Below are 23,474 nucleotides of genomic sequence, written 5' to 3'. Positions count from 1 at the left end.
TCCAACGAGTCGATTCAATCATAACAAAATTCATAATAAAGTAATAAGAATGAGGAGGGGGAGGGGATATGCTAACGCGTGCATGGTTTATCTTAAGTTGTGCTGATATTTGAAATGAATTCATATTATTGGAATTACAAAAATATGTTTTATTTGGGAGAGATTTTCATGATTAAATTGTTTTTGATTATGGAAGAGGGTGTCATCAGTTCTACTGCGATACACAAAGGGGAGGTCCAAGAATAACCAGTGATGGGGAAGGGGGCGGTTAAGTAGGAGTAGGCCAACTGCTCCTTCAGCATTTATTCTGACAATGAAAATTATTTTCAGAGATGGTCATCACCCCCCCCCCCCCCCCGTCCCCGGTCTCCTTTTTACATCGCGGGTCACACAAATTCTGTACACACTAATTCGCACTTTCTCTCTCAAAAAAGTTCACATTATACTTCCACCGGAAATAGCTGGATACGTAACTGGCAATTCTAATTACGAAGTCGCATTGTTTCGAATGCAAATATATATATTTCTTCAATTATCTGTAAATTTACTTATAATATTGATTTTCATAGCAATGTCTGATAAAATTAGCAATTCGATTCAATTCGCTCATATATCAATTTCGCTGTATCATAAACGTACTACCCAGGTTACTTTCATTTTCATAAAAGTTCTTCGTTATCATGGATACTGCGTGGCAACTATAACAAATTGTAATGAATATATTATATCTTTTGTAGAAAGAACCAACCTTTTCCATTTTAAATAATCAATAGTAGGCCTACTCACCAGAATTCATTATCGCAGTTTTCTCGGCAATATAATAGGCTATAGATTCAGACTCTTATTCAATACATAGATTCATAGTCTATGATCCAGACTATTTGAATATTAGAACATAATTTGAATGAGTATTCAGAATGTTCTACAAAGTGAAGTTATATAAGAAAAAAAATACGACTGGTCATTCTGATAGACAACTACTGCCGTTGGTATGTCCCTTTAAACGAATGTCATTAATGAATATTTAGTTATGACAAGAAATTCGTTTACTAGAAAAAAGGGAAAAAGACTACTTTGTATTAACAGGTGTTAAACATCACCAAAGATCAGTATTGAAATCAGATTGAATATTCAAGTCGATTTTTTATGATTATTCTCTGTTATATTTCCTATGCTACGACACATTTTGATTACGATTGAACATTGATTGCTAAAATCTTCTTTTGTTGATTTTTAGACAATTATTGAAAGAAGAATTCAAAGGATGAAAATAATGAATAAATGACTAACACTAATGATGTGCTCAAACTTTCACTCTATTATGAACAATAAATCAACGACCTTCAAATTATATTTTTAACAAAATAATACTGTAAAAAACATTTATGTTGTCGAGTAAATCATTTACATTTATATACGATTTCTTTATTTTTACTATTGTGTAGCAAATCTAGATTATTTCATGACTGTCACAGCTCTGATTTCATGATTTTGTATGCACTAGGAATATAATTTTGTGTTGCGAAAGAAAAAAAAACAATAAAAAAAGGATCTTATTTTTCTTTTACGTAGTTTAGGAAACATAATCGCACAGCAAATTCGGAAATCTTAACATTATAAAGATGCATTCGGCGTACATGTAACTTCTTGTGCTGTTGAAAAAAAAAATCCCATTATATATTAACCTTCCCCGTTGTTTCAATCGCTAATGCATCGTCGTTCTACTCCTATTTTATATACCATCAATTCGTTGGTTTTTATCTCGTATCGACAATCCCCCACCAATCTATTTCTTCAGTTACCATGGTAACCGTGTCAATTCTTTAATATTTTATTAGTAATATATATAAGCGATATGCCAAGTTATGATGAGGTGGCGAGGTAGGAGGGTTGGTAATTATTGCATGTTATCTATGCGAGAGGCGTAGTGTATATTGGTTTGATATGAATTTTCAGTATCGCGCAATGGGGATTTATAACGTCACAATGGTGTATGAAAGTAAGCGATAATGCTCGGCTTCCTGGCCCGCCTTCTGGACTTGGGTCCTCTTCAAAATTCGTCGTATTACTGTAGCAGATTGTGTCAGAAATCTCTAACAATAGATTCAATTTGATCGCACATTAGGCGTTCACTTCTTTATAAATGTTCAGAAATAATAACTAAAATAATTTTCTTCACCATTGATGAAGCTTGAGAAAAAACAACAACATGAGTTTTCAATGTTATAATTTTGGATAATTATATGTTTTATTTTTTTATGGGATTGTTGTTTTATATAGAACCATTGATACAAAGAAAAAGTATAAATCATTCATCACCTTTAAATTTTAACCCACTCTCTTCCATCGTTATTTCTCATCGATTTCTCTTAATTCCCCCATGTTTATAATTAGTATTAAAGCCAAGTGTAGAGACTTGCCGTTTATAAACGCTTTGCTTTTCTTGGCAAGAGCCTCCGTTCATTTCTACATTCTTTTCATAGATAAAATAATTGCAACCCACTTTAGTTTTGTTTAATTTATCTTCAATATTTGTTATGAAAATGTCATTGATCTGTCTGTATTATGGGAGGCCAAACATGTCAAAATCTGTTCACATGGTATGATTCTTATGTTTACTGTCCTCTTTCTTATCTTTATTCCTCAATGGTGAAGACCGGGGGGGGCACATCCGGCCCATGCCCCCCCCCCCTTCCATCTTGAGAGGCGTACACAAATGATGATCCTTTTTATTTTTGCTTGTCAAATATTACGTGGACGAAATGACCTTAAATTGCAAGTGAAAACATAAAAATGAGTATACATAAATAAACAGTACAAATTATCAAGGGGGACATACACACTTTTTAGGAATCAACAATGAAAGAATCCATACTCTATAAAGTACCTGGTCCATAATTCATCATTATTTCCTTTCCGAACGTAAGAGAAAGAAACAAGTAAAATGTTTATTCATGTTTTTTTTGAGGGGGGAGGACTCGTCGCTGCAAGATCGTTAGTTTGCAATTTCTGCAGCTGCGATAGAAATACATTTTTTCTCTCTCTCAAATCTTATCTTTTAACTGTGATCATTCCCAAAAGAGTTTTTCATTTCATTTTCGATAAATGGATCTGGAGTAATAGGTTTTCCTCCAGCAAATCCTTTTATCCTTCGCCGTAATTAGTTTCTGTCCAATATTTTGTTTTCAAAACCTTTAACAGCTGATGCTCCTGATTTCCAGTTGGATCCTAATTCAACAAATCTTAATTACATTATTTTCATAAATAAAAATCCAAAGAGATATGTAGGTCAATATTTAAATCATCTTGTTTGTTGACGCAAATGACAGACATTATAAAGTACATAAGTTTTCAAACCCTAAAGACTTCTGGAATATTTTTGGTATTTTCTTTTAAATTTAACTTGGCGTTCATCCTCAGTTTTTAATAGGATTCTGCAAAAATACAGTGCATGTTCCGTAACATCGTAATATTAATATTTAACAATGATTGCATGCGTGTATGGTACTATAAAGCGATTTACAACTATTTTGTTTTTTTAAGTTGAGACAACTTTTGCCGCTGCGGCGATTGCTCCTAACTTAATTTCGTCTAATAATAATAATAATGATAATGATATGCAACATTTATATAGCGCTTATAAAAAAATGTTTCTAAGCGCTGCATACTATTACCCCGGCTTTAGCACAGCTACCCTGATCAGGCGCATCGAGCATTCAAGGAATTTCTTACTACCGGGTACCTATTTACTACACCTGGGTCGAGAGTGACAAATGTAGATAGACACCTTGCCAAAGGGCGCTAGTGCTGCGGTGGGATTTGAACCCTGGACCTTGTGGTTCAAAGTCCGAAGACTTAACCACTGAGCCACAACACCTCTACAACAAATCTAAATTATCTAAGATATTATAGGTTAAGGTTAGGTTTAGTCTTAGGTTTAGGGTATTGTGGCAATCCCAGTGTTAAAGTTGGTCATTCGAATTGTCATGCTTTATGGGACCATTTTTTCAACTCTAGAATTCCGATCTGACTATAAACAATACTTATTATCTGTGGGCGACGTGTCTCGACTCTAGAAGAAGCGCCTGTGACCATGCATGTTAAAGTCTGAAAAACTGGATAGCAGATAGTCGCTAATTCATGCCCACGGCCTTTTGAATAGATAATTGGAATGGCTGTACCGGTTGCGGTCACGTGATGATGTTTTTATCATGTTCGTCGCAATCGTTATGTGTCTGTATGGGGCAATGTGCTTGAAGAGGAACCCTACCCAAATAAAAATATGATTATAGAAGAAAAAAATACGAAAAAGTAGAAAAGCGAAAATTTGAACAATAATTCATACAGCAAATATTAAGAGATTTGAATTTTGCATAATTGTAAACAAGTACACTAAATATGTCAAAATGACTAGTTGATATGATCCGCTGGGTTCAACTGTTATTCTAGTCATATTTGACTATTTTCTAGTCGTATTTTAGTAGAATAGAATTATTTTTTACTAGAATATGTCAGAAACGTGACTATCAATGATTGCCATATCAGTTGCACCCAGCTGACTCCTGTTCAAGTCAATATGATCTATTTTAAGAGTGTATAATCACTATCGATAAGGAATCTGCAAATTGGCTGTAGTGGTTATGTCATTGTGATGTGAGGGTCGCCTATATTCTGCAATTTGCTCTTTGGTGCTATCCATAAAATTGCTAAACATGAATACCTTTTTAACGTTTTTTTTTTACTATTTGAAAGTATATTTCCTTTCTTTATCTGTGTAAAATTTGTATGACTGCCCAAGGAAAATATGTACTTATATTAAAGAAAAAAACAAATCTGTGATGAGTTTATATACACAGTCTAGAGGGAAATTTGTCACTATCATCTCTAACAATTTATTTACCGAATTGCCAATTTGAAAATATCATAGTCTTAGTGATCTTGTTTTCAAAACAACGATATTCTGTTAATGGCTTGTCCAATAATCTTTCAAACTTTCCCCATTCTGTGTTTTTTGTTTTTTTTATTTGTCAGATCTCTTGCAAACAATTGTATGAGCAAATGGATTCCCTTTCAAATACCTTTTGGCTTTGGGAATTATGGTAAGTGATGTTTAGTTCTTTGGGGAAATTACGCACCAACAATCAAAACGCTATTAAAAATGGCAAGTAATAAAATGCCACCACAACCACAACCATCGTTGTAGAAGAAACACGGAACAAATAGCAGAACTTAATAAACGCCAAATGTTGATATCAGTGCAGTAATTGATGTTTGTGACCAAAAGATGCTACACAACGTCACTATTCTTTATGTTATATCAATACATTCTCTAGAACTAAAAGAAGCCAAGCTTTAAATTAGATAATAACAGTTGCTCCCAACTGACCTGATTAATTAGTCATTTTGGCTCATATATGTTTTGAGAGTGTATAATCTGGTAATCCTACTTGTTCGTAAGTAAATTGTTCTTATATCATTGTATATCATTGTATATTCAAAGCTGTAAAAACACCTTGGCAAAACGTACAAAAAGGGACACACTATTTGATGGTGCAAGATAATTTTGACTACAAAGTTTAAAACTAGTTCATTCCCGATGTTGGACAAACATTGTTCATTAGATAAACCTGACAACATGGGCAATGAATAATTGTTAAGCAAACATGATAAAAACATCCAATATTTCATCGTATTACTGTCACGCAAGTCTTATGTTGCGTTTTTATGATTTCGGATACAAAACAAACAAACTCAGAAGGCATTGTCACAGTCTTTGGGGTTTTATTCAAGGATTGTGGACTTCGTATAGGATGACCTGCGGATGGCATAGGTTTACAGGGGAAAAACAACAATGATTGAAATTGGAACTCGTTTATTACCTGCGGATATACCGGGCTTGATTGAATGAAATATCTTTGACGTTTCTCATAGGAAACCCTGATACATACCATCTCTATAGCAGTCAGCATTCTACGTTCTCGATAAATAATATCATTCCATCCTCAATCCCTTTCAAGATTGAAAATAATATTTTTAAAGTTCGCATACATTATAGAATCTGTAGATTGCATTTTGATATTATTGGAAACCGAGTAAATGTAACCTACGTCCCAAAATAACCGTAGAGGATAACATTCTATATTCTGGATACATAATATCACCCCCTTCCTGTTTATTCCTATAATATTGAAAATAATAATTATTTAAATAATAATGAAATAATGATAATAATAATAATGATAATAATAGGCATTTATAAAGGGCCATCCATCTAGAAATAATCAATTCCGAGGCGCGATGTTATTATTACCCCGGCTTTAGCTCGAGCTGCCATTCAACGCTCAATGCATTCAAGGAGGTAATCCTGCCGGGTTCCTACCTGGGTCGAGTGTAGCACATTGTGGATAAATTTCTTGCCGCAGGAAAACACGCTTTGGCTGGGATTCGAACCCACGTCCCTCTGACTGAAAGACGAGAGTCGTAACCACTAGACCACGGCGCCCCATTTGATGAAAATTGTGGAGAAAATAAGAGATTCAGTAGCTACCAGTAAAGTAACCAAGGCTTGATAATTTCTTTTCCATTATTGTCTTTACAATATTGGGTTTCGAAAGCACTATACGCCTACTCGGTGCTTATCTTGCAAAACGAATCGATCTATCACTAAACACAATATATCGACGTTTAACCGTGTTACTCGACAAATATGATGCCATGTTATTGGGGTCAAATCATGAAACTCCAGACTGGGCAAACATTCAGTAACGCCGGAGATGATTGTGTGACTTGTCACAAAAAAGTAAATAATGATTATCTAATTATATAACTATCTACTACTATGCGTTCTCTCTCCCTCTCAAAGCCCCCACACCTCTCTGACTCTCTCAATAGAGGTCTATCCCCTCTCTATATATTTTATCTTTCTCCCCCTCTCTCTATCCGTCTCTTTCTTAAACTTTCCTCCCGACTCTCCCTTTATTTCATCTCTTTCTCTCTTTCTTTCTTTTTTCTTTTTTTTCTTTCTTTCTTTCCTTCGTTTTGCTCCTTAATATACTCTCTCTCTCTTTATTCCCCCTCTCTATTTCTTTTTCCTCTCTCTGGACACTCTCTTCGTTTCTATTACCGTCTCTCTCTTTCTTCCCCTCTTACTTTCCTTCCCCTCTTTACTTCTTTCTCTATCTCTTTGCTGCTTATATATTCTCCTGACATCTGTGCCCCTGAGCGATTCATAATTGATTGGCACCGGTCCAGCGTGATCAATACAACTATTAGTTTAATTGGAAAGAAATGCTTCACATCAATGCTTGCCTCGAAGAACTCGATCGCATAGCATCTATTCTCTGTCTCAACTGATTCGATTCCCATTGGTGACCTGGTGACCTCTCCTACCTTTTTGGTTGTAAGGGCCTCAAGAAACTCATCCATCCAATTTATTTGATTTCTCTAAGGATTACATGAGCTTTGGCTTCTCGGAACTCTACAACTTGACTAGTGGCGCCTGCAAGAAGTATTGAAGTTGGCATTGTGTGCTATTGTATTCTGACCTGTGTTCTCCCAGCCACATCGGATTTTTGGCATTAACTACGGAAACACTCTCTGCAACGCACCAATCCCTTGGAAAATGCTAGTCAAATCACAATGGAAAGCTGAGAGGCTTTTGCCAAAAGTCGGTGGACCGGGAGAGCATCGAAACCTCTTGACTTTGTACAACGAAACGTTTGCAATTGTTCGTCCGGTGCAAATCTTCGGATGACCTGTTGTCCCGCCCACCAACTTTTGACAAAATCCTCTCAGCCATCTATTATGATTTTAATTGTATTTTCAAAGGAATCGATGCGTTGTAGAGAGTTTCCCCGCAGTACATGCGAAACTCCTTTATTTTGAGTCTAATGCGGGACGGTCACATCATCGAAGTCGATTAACGCACCGATGGTGTGTCAGAAAACGTGATATTGTTTCCGATCTGAACTTGGAAGACTCTTGCCGGTCAGAATGCAACCCGAAGTCGAATTGTCGGTGGACATGCTGCATGTCTGCTGTCGGTCTGATGTGCGTCTATTGTCATATTGCTTTGAATCTGCTGTAAGTCTGCAGTAAGTCTGATGTCAGTCTGCTGTAAGTCTGCAGTGAGTCTGCTGTAAGTCTGCAGTGAGTCTGTTGTCATTCTGACGTCGGCCTACACTTAATCAGTTGTCAGTCTGTTGTCAGTCTGCAGTCGGTCTGCGGTCAGTTAGCTGACTATTCAGTGTCGGTATACGTGCAGTCTTGTGTCTGCTGTCGGTTAATATTAGCCGGTCATCAGCTTTTTCCAGTCTTTTGGCGGTCTAATGTCGGTGTGCTGTTCGTGGGTTTTGGTCTCGTGTTAGTCAATTTTGTTTAATGTCGTTCTCCTGTCAGATTCCCGACAACCAGCGCTGTCATGATTTGAAGTAAAATCGATTCAGTATAAATTATCGTTGTCAAATATGATATTTGAATTGTGTTCCTGTGAATCCTGTTCGCATTTGATTTACATACACTTTGAGAAATTCCGGGTCAGATTGACTAGAAAAATCTTTCAATTAGAGTAATCTCCGTTGCTGATCAATATCACCAAGACGTCCATTTCGTCCATTTCTTTCACAAAATATTTAAATAAAAGAGTTGCCAAAGCTTTTGTACATCTATAATTTCATACATTTTGTATGTTTAGCTTTGATCCAGCTGAGGCATGGCGGCTTGTCATTGTTCAAAAACCCACCTACACCCGACAAAGGAAATTATAATTGGTATAGTGTCGAAAATCTGTCTTTCTGATGGTCAATCGAATCGTGGTCGCCTTACAACTAACCCGTCTCTGTGGTCTAGTGGTTAAGGCACCGACGTTCAAAGCTGGGGGCCCGGGTTCGATTCCCGGCAGGGACATTTTTTCGGCATCACCAATTTTTCCAGAGGGCAGATAGCTGTTGATTAAAGCTACGCCTACCATTGTTCTCTTCATATATTTATATATATGTATTCATTTTATTTATACATGTATATATATATAATATATAATTATATACATGTATATATATATATATATATATACATGTATATATATATATATATATATATATATATATATATATATATATTATATATATATATATATAATATATATATATATATATATATATATATATATACATGTATATATATATAATATATATACATGTATATATATATAATATATATATATATATATATATATATATATATATATATATATATATATATATATAATGTACATATATGTACATATATATATATAATATATATACATATATATATATATATATATATACATATATATATATATATATACGATCTAGAGTAGATATGAACTCATCGCATTCATACTTAAAACCGGAAATCAACCCGTTGCTAAAGAATTTGAGAATTTAACACACACACACACACACCCACCCTGACACACACATACATACATAATACATATACATATTTTGTTCCAGGTAAGCCATGCGAAATGGAGAAACATTTTATCTCAATGAATACCAAGGAAATACTTAATTTCCCTTTGATGGTTAAGACTATTATTCAACAATTATTTTAGTTGCATGCATTGGCATATTGCTAGAAAAACAGTTTGTATGCATACTCCTTACCTGATAAATTTAAAATTCTCAAATTCTTTAGCAACGGGTTGATTTCCGGTTTTAAGTATGAATGCGATGAGTTCATATCTACTCTAGATCGTATATATATATATATATATGTATATATATATATATATATATATACATGTATATATATATATATATATATACATGTATATATATATATATATATATATATATATATATATATATATATATATATATATATTTATATATATATATATATATATATATATATATAATGTACATATATGTACATATATATATATATATATTATACATATATATATATTATATATATTACATTATATATATATATATACGATCTAGAGTAGATATGAACTCATCGCATTCATACTTAAAACCGGAAATCAACCCGTTGCTAAAGAATTTGAGAATTTTAAATTTATCAGGTAAGGAGTATGCATACAAACTGTTTTTCTAGCAATATGCCAATGCATGCAACTAAAATAATTGTTGAATAATAGTCTTAACCATCAAAGGAAATTAAGTATTTCCTTGGTATTCATTGAGATAAAATGTTTCTCCATTTTCGCATGGCTTACCTGGAACAAAATATGTATATGTTATGTATGTATGTGTGTGTCAGGGTGGGTGTGTGTGTGTGTGTGTGTGTGTGTGTGTATATATATAATATATATATATATATATATATATATATATATATATATATATATATATATATATATATATATATAATATAATATAATATATTTACACATATATATTTCATAATTAAAATATTTCTCCTTTATTGCTAGACAAATTTTTTGATTAGATAAAAAATACATTTAATGCTCAATACACTTATTGATAAAATGCTTCTTCATTTTGGATGGGCTTACTTTATGCAACACAAACATGATTATGATTGTCAATTGCACGGTTAACCTATATCAATGTTTCCTGCGGTGTATATGTGTTATTTTAGCCAACTCGTAATGTTCGGTGTAGCCAAGGAAGAATATAAACCATCAACGTCTCCCAAACCCGATTAACCCCTTCCCATCTTTCTCCCATTCTGTCTCTGAATTTCATTTAAACATCATCCATTAACAACAATTTTGTTTGCAGGTTGTTTGACTAAAGAGGTGTAGCAAGAATCTTCCGGTCAATTGCAAGTTTATTCTTGGTCCCCAAATCAATCATATGTCTTGCAGATAATTGCAAATTAGTGATTGATTGCTGATCCGCTCCTTGAAACTAGAAGTTTGATCTGATTTGCTAGAACTAACATGGAACTATCAGTTGTAAAATTGCAACAAAATATTTGCAGTGTAATATCCCCTTATAGTGTAAGTGAAAACGGAGCATTTTGGGTGAATTTATCAGCGGCTTAAACAGTACAGGAAAAACGACTGCAAGTCCGTGTTTGGAAATGCTAAAAGCAAAGAATCATCTTTTATGCCTTGAACATAGCCATAAATTATAATGAAATTTGGCTTTACTTACCATTTCGCTACGAACGAATTGTATTTTTCAGGAGGGAAAGAGCTGTATAATACTATCTGAAAAGAAAGCGTTCTTGTTGGTAATGAAGCTCTCACTGGAAACTGATGAGGTGTTTTTCAGAAGAAAATACTTTTCGGGCACTCAGTTGTTGTTTCCTGTCTTAAAACCGCATCTCTTTAGAATAAACCAGTCAAGTCGCATATGGCAGGCCAAGACATGAACTTCAAGGTTCTGTTGAATCACAATTCTCTCATTTAACGCATGCAGTATCCTGTTCAAATATCCTCACTAATGCACGCAATAAAATCGGTTATTTTGTAATAATCGTATTGGGTATTCCACAGGTATCCTCTGCTATGCAAGCGATGAAAGCTGGATGAAATTTCGACGCAATTATAGCATCGATTTTCTGGGCGACCGTCTCGTCTGTGTGAAGATCGTGTGCGTGTCTGTGAATGTGCGCGGCGGGAGAGCGGAATGCGCATAATCAGATAATATTCATTGTATGCATCGGTAGAACCTGTTGACAGGATAGGAAGACCTCTGACAACATGATGATGGAATGATTTCCTTTGCAACCGCTCTGAATGTTTCAAGGTTACTTTGATTTATTATTCATTAGAATTTCGTGATGCAGCGGATACAACCACCGAAACAAGGAACGCTGTAAAAACACTGATTAGAATTTTAAGCGAGTTATTTATGCCGGGCACTTTAACGATTTTTGTTTAGAGTTTTAAACAAGTTGTTAAAAAAGGTATAAGCAATCTCAAAAATTGTAATTTGAGTGACTGAGTTAGACAACGTGCTATATTTCGTTTTACAGTGCATTGTTATTATGCCATACGTATATAAATTTGTCAAACCATGGTCATGCGAGTCATTGCTAGTGGTAACATTTTACAAAGTCAAATTGTTCGAAAGAATCATAAAAACAACATCCAAGAGTAGTCTTACGACTTGAATAGTAATCTGAAGATTGTCTGCAGATGTCTTTAATTGTCTCTCTTTCCTTCTCTTAGTTTTAGAATTAAAAGTAAAATACACAAAGAAAAAATTAAGATTAAAAACAGCGTGACGTACATAGATTGTGTGACATAAATCTTTGAAATAAGTCTGTCAAGAGTCAATTTTTGAAGGAAAAAAATTCGATTGTAAAAGTGATGTTTGCGCTTTGCGCGAGAGAAATTAAGGTAATTTGATAATGAAGTCAGTGGAAGTTGTCAAAGATTTATATATCCACCCCCCCCCCCATCTCTTTCTTTCTTTCTCTCTCTATCTCTTTGCATTTTCTTCCTATCACTTTATCACCTTGCCCTCCCCCCTTTCCCCTCCTCGACAGTTATACAATAATTTCCCGACACTGCGACGTTTATTAGCGCTGCTGGTCGATCAATTACAACCGGTTGCTATAGAAACCATTATCCACCGAAGGAGACTTGTTATCTCCTAGCCATGGCGGGTTTTACATGAAATTAAGAAACAAACAATAACAATATATGTATTCCCCATGCCGTCATTTGTTCGCTAAGTAGCGTTGAAACGAATCACGGCCTTTCCATGTTAGAGATGAAATCGTACAATACGAGCACTCATAATGACAGTTTATCGCACTCGCATTCAATCTATGATCTCATTATATTCGCCTGGGTGACAATACTACTTGCCTCGATATACATATTTTTTTTGCGGGAAAAACACCCCTTTTGTCTATTATTATGAAAACATAGCTTATCGTATGATATCCAGTCTAAATGAACTCTCTTTCTCATGGAATGAATTTATTGCGCCTTGCCATAGGCGGAGAATGTGTATTTAGTTCCTTTTCGCTCTCTCGAAAATTTTAGCTTGTCAATGTCAAAATACTACCACTACTCCTACTACTACTTCTACTACTACTACTACTACTACTACTACTACTACTACTACTACTACTACTACTACTACTACTACTACTACTACTACTACTACTACTTCTACTCCTCCTACTACTACTACTACTACTACTACTACTACTACTACTACTACTACTACTACTACTACTACTACTTCTACTACTACTTCTACTACTACTACTACTACTACTACTACTACTACTACTACTACTATTACTTCTACTACTACTACTACTTCTGTTGCTGCTACTACTACCACTACCACTACTACTACTACTACTACTACTACTACTACTACTATTACTTCTACTACTACTACTACTTCTGTTGCTGCTACTACTACCACTACCACTACTACTACTACTTCTCTTCTTCTACTACTACTACTACTTCTACTACTACTACTACTACTACTACTGCTGCCGCTGCTGCTACTGCTACTACTACTACTCCTACTACTACTACTACTACTTCTACTACTACATGTACTTCTACTACTATAACTACTGCTTGTACTACTACAACTACTGCTAGTACTCTAATACGATACTAATGTAACCCACAATAAAAACACACATCAAGAGTAAAGTGGAGTCACACAACTTATTATATTTGCACTTAAAAACACAACTCAAAACAATATGATACAGAGAAAAATTAATATGCGTAAAATAAAACTTTTGCCTGAAGAAAACAGAATGCACATGTCAATATTTACCATGAAATCAAAGTCTATCGAGTTCTGATGGGAATTCGCAATTAGCCAAAAATTGTCCTAACCCATTTTTTATATTTTATTTGAAAAGAAAGCAGAAAATAAAAATGGGACCACTACTCAAAATAGGTATAGGTTGAACCGTAGAATTATGAGGTCAAGGAAATATATATATATATATATATAAAATATATAATTAATAAACAATTAACAAAGGAAAGTATGATTTTTTAATGTTTTTGGTCGGGAACAAAAAGGCAGATGGGTGGAGAAATGGGAGGATGGTAGAAAGGGACGGAAAGAGACAGTGATGGAGAGAGTGCACAAAGGAAGAGAGAGTGAGAGACAGACAGAGAGGGAGAGGCAGACAAAGAATTGCATACATACACACAGAGAAAGGTAAACAGAGGAAGAGAAAGAGAGATACAGATGGAGAGAGAAGGAAAGAGTTTACATAACACAGGTACGACTAAATTAGTTCAGATTTAATTACCCAAGCGAATAGCAATGGCATGTACTCAACTCTTATCGCCACGAAAGCACATAATTGAACATCAAGTGTTATTATCAATGGTGCTTGGGCAAGCTGAAAAACCATTTCACAATTATGATTTATCCAAAGTACTTCATTCCAATCTTTCATTTAACTTCATTTCACATTAAAGGGTTACTCCAGGCTGAAAATGAAATGATTTGAGCAGATTAAGATAAATCAGACAAACAATACGCTCAATAATTTCATCAAAATCCGATAAGGAATGAGGAACTTCTGACATTGAACAGTTTTGCATTATTTTTTTTAGAGTTGTACGCACATCATCATGAATATTCATAAGTTGGGCTGATGATGTCACATCCCCACTTTCCAGAGCACCACTTTCAAGGAGGAGATGCACTGTGAATTACTTTTTTGATTAACAAGCCTTAGAAGTGCTCAATAATGCTGCTCTATTCAAATGAGATAAATATCAATATCAAACAGAGCACATCAATCACTACAACGTTAGCACATGTTGAATGAATACATATCACATGGAATTAATGGAGTATCATCATTTCGTCAGGAGGAGCTTAAATATTTTCACACATATGTTTGCAAAACCACTTCCACATCAAAGGTCGTCACATAGCAAAGATGGAAAATGACAAGCGCCCCTAAGATGTTATCATTAAAGGCGATGGACCTCTTTATCAGTTCTCTGCGGCAATAGATCACAATACATCGTATAAGTGGTGATTGATCATAATGAGTGATCTATGATTACTTGTGAAAATGTTGCATTAATAATAACAAAACCCGATGGTACCAATAACATTTTACTAATCACCAGTGGTTATAACTAGGCAGGATAACGTTAATTACATGGTGACTTTGGAAAATATGTATTACCCACTATGACGCATCATACATCATGGCACTGCCAATGAAGAGAGTAAAAAATTGTTGGCTATTGCAACTCGCAAGCAGTGATCTGAACATGTTACTGATCACTGGTCATGACTTATCGTGTTATCCATAACAACCAGAGATAAAATGCAAAATTGTTCGCACATTTTATCGTGGGTATACGTCTGCATGTGGTGTTGGTAATCATAACTGTTGAACGATAACGGTATCCATCATGAGTGGTTAATAACACCTGAATGACAGGTTACCGATCACCACTGGTGATTGATAGCGCTATCAGAGTTGCCAACTTGCACAAGAGCATTTCAGTATTTTAAATGTAGAAAATCAGTATTTTGGTGAGGAAATCAGTATTTCCAAAGAAATACCAAAGAACAACACATAAAACTGAAACTTAGAAATCAGTATTTTGCATGAATCCATCAGTATTTTTCTCATTTTTCAGTACTAAATACTGAAAATCAGTACTAGTTGGCACCTTTGCGCAATCCCTTGTGAGTGATAACATCTGAAACTTCCCATAGATGTAAATGATATATGTACCCATCATATAGCCTAACTGCACAAATAATAATCAAACCATATGCACAGCAACGCCACGCTCAAACACAAGCGATTCATTGTTTCATACAGTACACCAGGGTCCGTCTTACAAAGAGTTGCGATTGATCCGATCAATCACAACTATGGACGGCCAGCAGCGTCAACATCTAAAATGAATGTTTAATTACATTTTTGAATAATAATATCTTAAATACGTGTTATCTTTCTCATGTTACCTTGACATTTAGGAAGATCAGAGCTATTATATCAATGGCTCTTAATAGAGTGATCCATCCGTATATTTGTCTGTGCATGTTTATATATTATATTTAATATCATATCTTGTGCAATGTATTTCATTGTGATTTTTATACGGTAAATAAAACCAAAGCAAACCAATGTTCGTTTAAAATATTTCCTACATACGTTGAACATTCATGCATTCATTGTTTTCTTGAAAATTCTATATGCTTCTCTTTGTTTACAAAGGACATAGCGCAAATTTCCTGTAGAAAAAAATATGACATTGATGGCAAATTAATTGTAACTTTTTGTAAGGCAGGGCCCTGATCGCCAGACATTGCTAAATTTAGATTACACATTTTTTTTTTCAAACGGGTGAGTTTAATCGTCACACTATACATGCACCTAGCCTCTATTTTCAGAATCTCATTTTGAACACACATATCAATATAAAGTTCAATGTGTCTATTAAATCAACCCAAGGGATACATATTAAATGACAACTGGACACAGGTGGCCTTTATAGACGGGCTAAATCACACATATGCGTAATCATTTCAAACAGGAGACAATTTTGGCAACCATTAAAGATGAGCTTACACTCTAGACAGGTGCCCGCCAAGCGGCTTATGAAATTTGCCATCTTCTTTACCCCTATTTTCAAATATTTCTCTTTTGCATCCTGCTTTGATTTCAAAATCTTTGGAAATACCATGGCCTTGCATCTCTGGGTGCATATCCCCTGCTTTCTATCAATAAGCCAGTTCGTAGTTCCTTTCTGCGCATGATCTAAAGATTCTACGCATGATCAGAAGAAGGTCATTTGTGAGTGACATGGTGCTTTAAAATCTAATGAGATAAGCACCAACTTTGATGTCTTGATTATTCATATATTCTTTTGAATTGTCGTTTTCATTTACATCCACAAAAAACAACAATGCTTCCACGAACGACTGGTATTTCACAGTTTGTCAAGTACATTGTGCAACATGCTAAGATATGCATTCAAAGTAGGAATGCAACAAATACCTTCATTAAGTGTTCATTGGTGTGCTATTCTAGTCACCTGGTCTATTCAATTTCTTCATCCTGCTATGTAAGGCAAGCTTATGTAATATCTTGCTTTGAAATCTGCCTATCATGATGAAAGAAATGAAAGGTCATTTGACCAAAATTGCCCATGAAGTAACTACGAACTGGTCTATACAATCTATATATACATAATCGATTTACAATCATATCAAGACAATTGTGCATTAGCTTGGGAAGATCTGAGGAAACTTTGCAGAAAACAAATATACTTACAAAAAATATAACTATATCACATCATACATGCTCATTAGATTACATCATATATATTCATTAATCTTGATAGAATTGTACCATTTCATTCATCTTTCAGAGGTCTTACTCAGGGATGCAAAGTAGAATCGGGAATAGAAATAGAATGGGAAATTTTGCACAACTAAAAAGGGATTACAAAAAAATCATGAATTTAAACTTCAGTCTGAAAAAGAACATTCAATCTTCAAAGAAAAGATTGATATGATTATCAATCAAATTATTAGAATTTATTCAAAATGGAGGTATTTTTAGCATAAAGATATGAAAACTAGATTTATAGATAATTTTGATTTAAAGACACCTCTCCTTTAACAGTCACAGTGGTTTGAATGTCTAAAACATAAAACAATGGGTAGAAACCTAGTATTAAGAAAGTCTAGATGCAAATGTGAACATGCACGCCGAATCGGTACAAACATGATATTGAGTTTAAAAATCTCCATGATTAATCTACCTCAACCAAATAACTACAAAGGTATCAAACCCATTGCTTTGTATTCTGTACATGTACATTACTATCCCTTTCTGAAGGCCAAGGAATGTCTGGAGTTGAACACCTCAATTGGCTGGGCCACAATGATGCAACGATATTACATGTATTTCCAATGCTATTCAGAGAATCTGGTCTCAGCAAATCATAATAATGTTGTAATAAATACATGTTCAACACGGAGTATATGAAATATATTGGTCCCATTGCTACAGAGGTTTTCTTTTTAATAAATCCAAACACGTCAATAAATGCACAAGTCGACCTTCAACAAGTCGAATAAGCACTTAACGCATTGTCATCAATCAGAATATGCACAACATGGGTCAAATTCTGAGAAAGTGGAACAGATTCCTGTGGTCAAGATTCAACTACATGTAGGTGCGGATCCAGGAATTTCCAAAAGGGGGGCATTTTTGTACGGAAAATAAAATTAAAAGCCCCCCCCCCCCGAAAAGGTCTTCACTCCCAACTCAGTTATTTATGTCAGAAAAAAATTGACAAGCTAAAAAAAAAGAGGGTTTTCACTTCAAAATGGAGGTAATTTGTTCAAGAAAAATTTGAAAACAAGCAGAAAAAAGCCAGAAAAAAGGATTTCACTACAAAATAGAGGTTATTTTGTTCCAGGAACAATTTGACAAGCATAAAAATATATCAGTCGTACAAGAGTAATTAAAAAGAGCCTGGATGATGGAACATAACCATAAAATTTGACTCCTTATGGATCAAGAAAGGATCAATACATAAGACAGAGGTGCAAAGGCCACCTCACACCTTACGACTGTTCGCAATCCAATTTTGTAACAAATCGCATTTTGCTCATTTTCCGAAAATGTGAATGGAACATATCATTTTATTTGAGGTTAAAATTAAATTGAAAGAATACTAATAATACCATTTTGAGAGATTGCAAGCCTTTACATGTATTTTGGAGTAAAGGCCAAATTAGTTTCAAATCATAGCCAATCGTACAACTGCTTTGACGTCATTACGACTAGATACTAAATTTGCTTTTATTCTAAGGATGATAGCATAGTCACAGATTTGAACAAAGGTTTTCGGAAGATGATTTCGAACATTACACAGTAAGATATTCCAAGTCTCAATATTAGCATCAAATTCTAATACGTATATTTTAAAACTGAGGCGCAGACCAATTGTAAGGTGTGCGGTCGCCTTAAAAATGAACTAGAATGAATGAGGTAAGTATGAGGTAAAATTACTAAAAACAGTGGCCTCTAAAAGCATTACATCTAAAAGCAACTGTTATCAATATAAAGCCAGCGTCGGTTGTGAATGAAACTAAAGACAAGATAGATACCAAATTCCCTCAAAATAATTGACATATTATACAAATCAAAATCAGCTCTTAATTTACTTATTCAAAATATACCTCAAGAAAGGAAACTCGGGAACACATTAATTTCTTTTCAATAATACTTTTATCACTCAACAAATATTTCCTTTGATTTGATTACTACAAATAATAATTACATCTTCAAGCAATTTTGGTTTGGGTCACAAAACCTTATACCTAGAATTTCAAGAAAAAGTCATCCCTTTTATTTGTTTTCATGACAAGAAGATCAAACAATATCCTGGCCAAACCCCAACTCTTTTAATGTTCCTATAAAGAGGTTTTCCCATATGATAAAGTGCATTGGTAGCCCCCATTTTCAATCATTTTTTTTTTTTGGGGGGGGGGGTGCTGTTGCATCCCCTAATAGCACTATAAAAGACATCCACAAGGCCGATTGATTTTTTTCCTCAACACACACCTTGCGTAAGGCCAACACATAGCGATACCATACCAGTATAGAATAACGGCAAGAAAATATTCTACATGGACATCCGTTCACAAACACTTAATTCATACAAGAGTGCTTTTGGCATCACTCTCTTTAAACGTTTTTATTTCTTTGAATCTAATCTCCATATAAAAGAGGATTTAACAACAACAAAATTTGAATAAATAACATGCAGCAGAACTAGAATATTTCTGAAACAGAGTGTATTTCAAATACACGTACTTCTCCCAAAAGGAAAGATATAAACCGTGTTTGATATCAAATAGCATTTGGTAACAATGTAAATGAATAATAACATGATTAGTAAACTCATCTTGGGAAGTTTACTTTAATATCTTGACAATATCAAATGAAACATTTTGGGAAAGAAGAAAAAAAACATTCGTTCATCACTTCAATTTGAAACACTTCAAAACTTTGCTTACAATCATGTGAATAGCGGATCATACATAATACATGATGAGATTGATGTAAAGTACATCAAAATGTCTAATCAAATGTGCTAAAAATATTGATATCATTATTATTATCATATTCATTTATGTACATATTCATTTGTGTACATATGTACATTTGTGTACATATGTACATATTCATTTATGTCTTATTGTAAGTGCTTTGGGCCATTCTGGGAAAAGTGCAGTATATTAATAATAATAATACATGTATTTATGTCATTTTTTTATAAGAACGTCATTTAAAAAAAAAAAGTTTGCTTTACAGGGGGGTCAAGCTTTACAAACTATTCAAATCGAAAACATTATGCACATGTACTCATTCAACTCTGCAGATTCACATTTTATATCTAAATATTATTTATATTACAGGTACTATAAGTATTGCTCAAAATGCCTCTATCAAGTTAAATATGAGGGTACCGGTATTCAAATTAACTAGCTTCTACCAGTAACTATTTTTGTATGTTCAAGACTGCAGGATAGATCTTTAAGTGTTAATAAGTGTAAAGTTTTCTATTTCAGAATGCACTAAATAAAAATATAGAAGTATCACATAAACTTAATAATACGGTATGGACATAGAAAAATATAGGCCTAAGCAATGATAAAGAAAATACTTTCTGACATACTACTTGCCTATGTTACTAAACATCAGAATAACAAAATAACCAATAAATAATATGCAGCATGACACAGGAAAGCCTAGAACATTTTGAAAACAATTTCAATGATAGTAAAAACACAAAAATATATTCATGGGATAGTATATAAGATATGACAGCACTGAGGGGGAATTGTTTAAACTATTGACCACAGAGATCTAGAATAGTTTAAACTATTGACCACAGAGATCTAGAATAGTTCAAACTATTGACCACAGATATCTAGAATTTGCAATATACCACAGGACAACTCAAGGTACATAGTGCTAACTTGATATCACAAAGGAAATATACTATAACCACAGAGGCAATAAATGCTTATATTGCGTCACTAAAAATGTATTACCCAGAGAGCATTTCATCTACATTTTGTCGTCCGACATGTTTTCAAATCTGACAACTGGCCCTCGATTTTGATTTGCTGAAAAGCATCGTTGCTATGGTAACCATCGAATAAAATAGCATGATATTGCAGGATAAAATACCCAAAAAAGTCCCTTCACAAAACAGGCTCGCAATTCGGTGAAAGGTGGTGAATATATGGTTTATTTCATGGCAATGCAATACATGCATATATAGTATAGATGTATGTAGATAGTATGTTAGACTAATGCACAAGACATAGTCTAATGCCCAGCTCCATTGTCAACCAATCAGAGGGCAAGATTCATAGACAGAGGTACATAAAACACACTATCATCTGAGTCAATGGTTTATAATACATTTTAATTACCTTGATTCTTAAGTCCAATCTTAATACAATAATCCTATAACTGTTTAAAAAAAAAAACATCAGTTTGGTTATCTTACTAAAATCCTGCAAATGTTTCAGGTACTCCTGTATAAGCACCATATCATCTAGGAAATTATAACTCCTGCTTCATATTAAATGAGAGCATTATAGAGGTTGCTAATAATTCAATCAAATTCAGTTATTTCTTTGCTGTATATACTCCAAGATATATGTGCATAACATTCCAAAACAAAATTACATAACATGATGGAATTGAAAAGTAGCTTATGCATTATTGTCTAAAACGGGAAGTGGCTTTCTTTCATAGCACAGTACACAACAACATGATATTTTGTACTAGTGTACAGAGGTTGGACTAGGGTTGTTCCTGAACTTGGGTTTTTGCTGAATGAATAATAATACAATTTTGTGCTGGTCTTGGTTTGTACTTGAATGAAGTTAGTTATCCTTGTTAAACATGGCTAGGATGTCAGCCAGGGCTTTCTCGATGTTATCTCCAAAGCGTATAGCATTCTGGAAAGAAGCAGAAGGAAAAAAAGAAAAGATTTAATGTTACATATATGTACAAACCTTCTCGATAATAATAATACTAATACTACTACTAATAATAATAACAATAATAATAATAATTGTAATAATAATAATAACAATTATGATAATAACAATAATAACGATTTATATAGTGCTTTTTGCCTGAGGATACAAAGTGCTTGCTATTATTACCCCGGCTTTAGCTCGAGCTACCATCACCGGCGCTCAGTGCATTCAAGGAAATAATCCTGCCGGGTACCCATTCCCCTCACCTGGGTCGAGTGCAGCACAGTGTGGATAAATTTCTTGCTGTAGGAAAACACGCCATGGCTAGGATTCGAACACACGGCCCACCGTTTGAAAGGCGAGAGTCAGAACCACTTGACCACGATGCGCCCAATGGATTCATTGATTCATTTACTTTCACACTTTTAAACATATAAATGCCAGATGTCGTAGCAGTCTAAAATGAGTTCAAATAGAATCCAATAAAATGACACCAAATTGTTTATACCTATCTAAAAATATTTGCCAAATAATTATGGTAGAAAATGTGTAATTCCTGAGAAATTGGCAGTACAAAATGTATTCAAGCCAGATGTGGGGTCTTTTCCCCAGCAATAATAATAATAATACACTGTCCCATATAAGCCTGAGTCGAATCGATTTTAAAATCGGTGTTCACCGGTGCAGATTTTGCAAAATCGGTGCATCGAAAAAAAAAAAAAATATGTCGGCCGGCCGATTCGTTTGGTTTACACAATCAATCATCAAAATATCAGTAATGTCCAACTTTACTACTACTTACTTGATTTCTATTGCCCCCAAAATGAAACCGAATGAGTAATTATGATGCTATTCACCATTAATTTGAAGTTTATTTCGATCATAGTTCGAGTCTTACTCGTCTGCTCGTGCCGAGATAATTTATGCACGATGAATTCATGAATTCATGGCCACCGATCGTGCATGCGCAGTACTGTTCTTTAATCAAACCAGAAAATGGCCGGAAATTGACGCGATCAACGTAAAATAAATCTTGCTTTCATGAACAATATTAATATCATGACCATAGAACATTATTTAATCGTAATATTTAACAATAATTTGCATATGATAATCATTAATATGAATTTAGAGCTTGATGTTAAACGTTTGTATTTCGTTTCAATTTTCAATGGCGGACATCTCATGACGATCGACTTGACTTCTTGAGTCGAGCTAGTGCACTTGTCTAAAAAAAATAATCATCACGTCAGGATTGATTCTCGAACATTGTCTACATGCAAATAATTCTGTTCAAGTTCGTAATATCACCATATAATAACATTTTACATGACAAAACAGAGAAAATTGCGTTTGATATTTTTTCCCCATCAATTTGAAGCTAGTTTGTGCCCAACTTTGGGCTCTGATTTCATGAATGGGAAAATATGTCATACGTCATCGAACACGCATGCGCATTGTGCTTATTTTCTCGGAGCTTTATGG

At 34.2% G+C, this 23,474-nt stretch overlaps 1 protein-coding gene across 4 annotated transcripts in view; it reads right to left on the bottom strand.

The window, feature by feature from the left end:
- Positions 1-19,469: 19,469 nt before the first annotated feature.
- The window catches only part of LOC121406057 (carnitine O-palmitoyltransferase 1, liver isoform-like), a 51,981-nt gene continuing 47,976 nt past the window's right edge, over positions 19,470-23,474 (bottom strand). For all 4 annotated transcript variants that reach the window (XM_041597065.1, XM_041597064.1, XM_041597063.1 and 1 more), the window contains one exon: positions 19,470-21,965. In XM_041597065.1, coding sequence (XP_041452999.1) covers positions 21,891-21,965 — 75 coding nt within the window. In that variant the 3' untranslated portion in view covers positions 19,470-21,890. The remainder of the gene's footprint in view (positions 21,966-23,474) is intronic.

This window comes from Lytechinus variegatus, chromosome 19 (genome assembly GCF_018143015.1).
Source record: "Lytechinus variegatus isolate NC3 chromosome 19, Lvar_3.0, whole genome shotgun sequence".
Taxonomy (NCBI): domain Eukaryota; kingdom Metazoa; phylum Echinodermata; class Echinoidea; order Temnopleuroida; family Toxopneustidae; genus Lytechinus; species Lytechinus variegatus.
The sequence above is the reverse complement of the archived record's forward strand: the minus strand, read 5'-3'. Positions and strand labels throughout refer to the sequence as shown.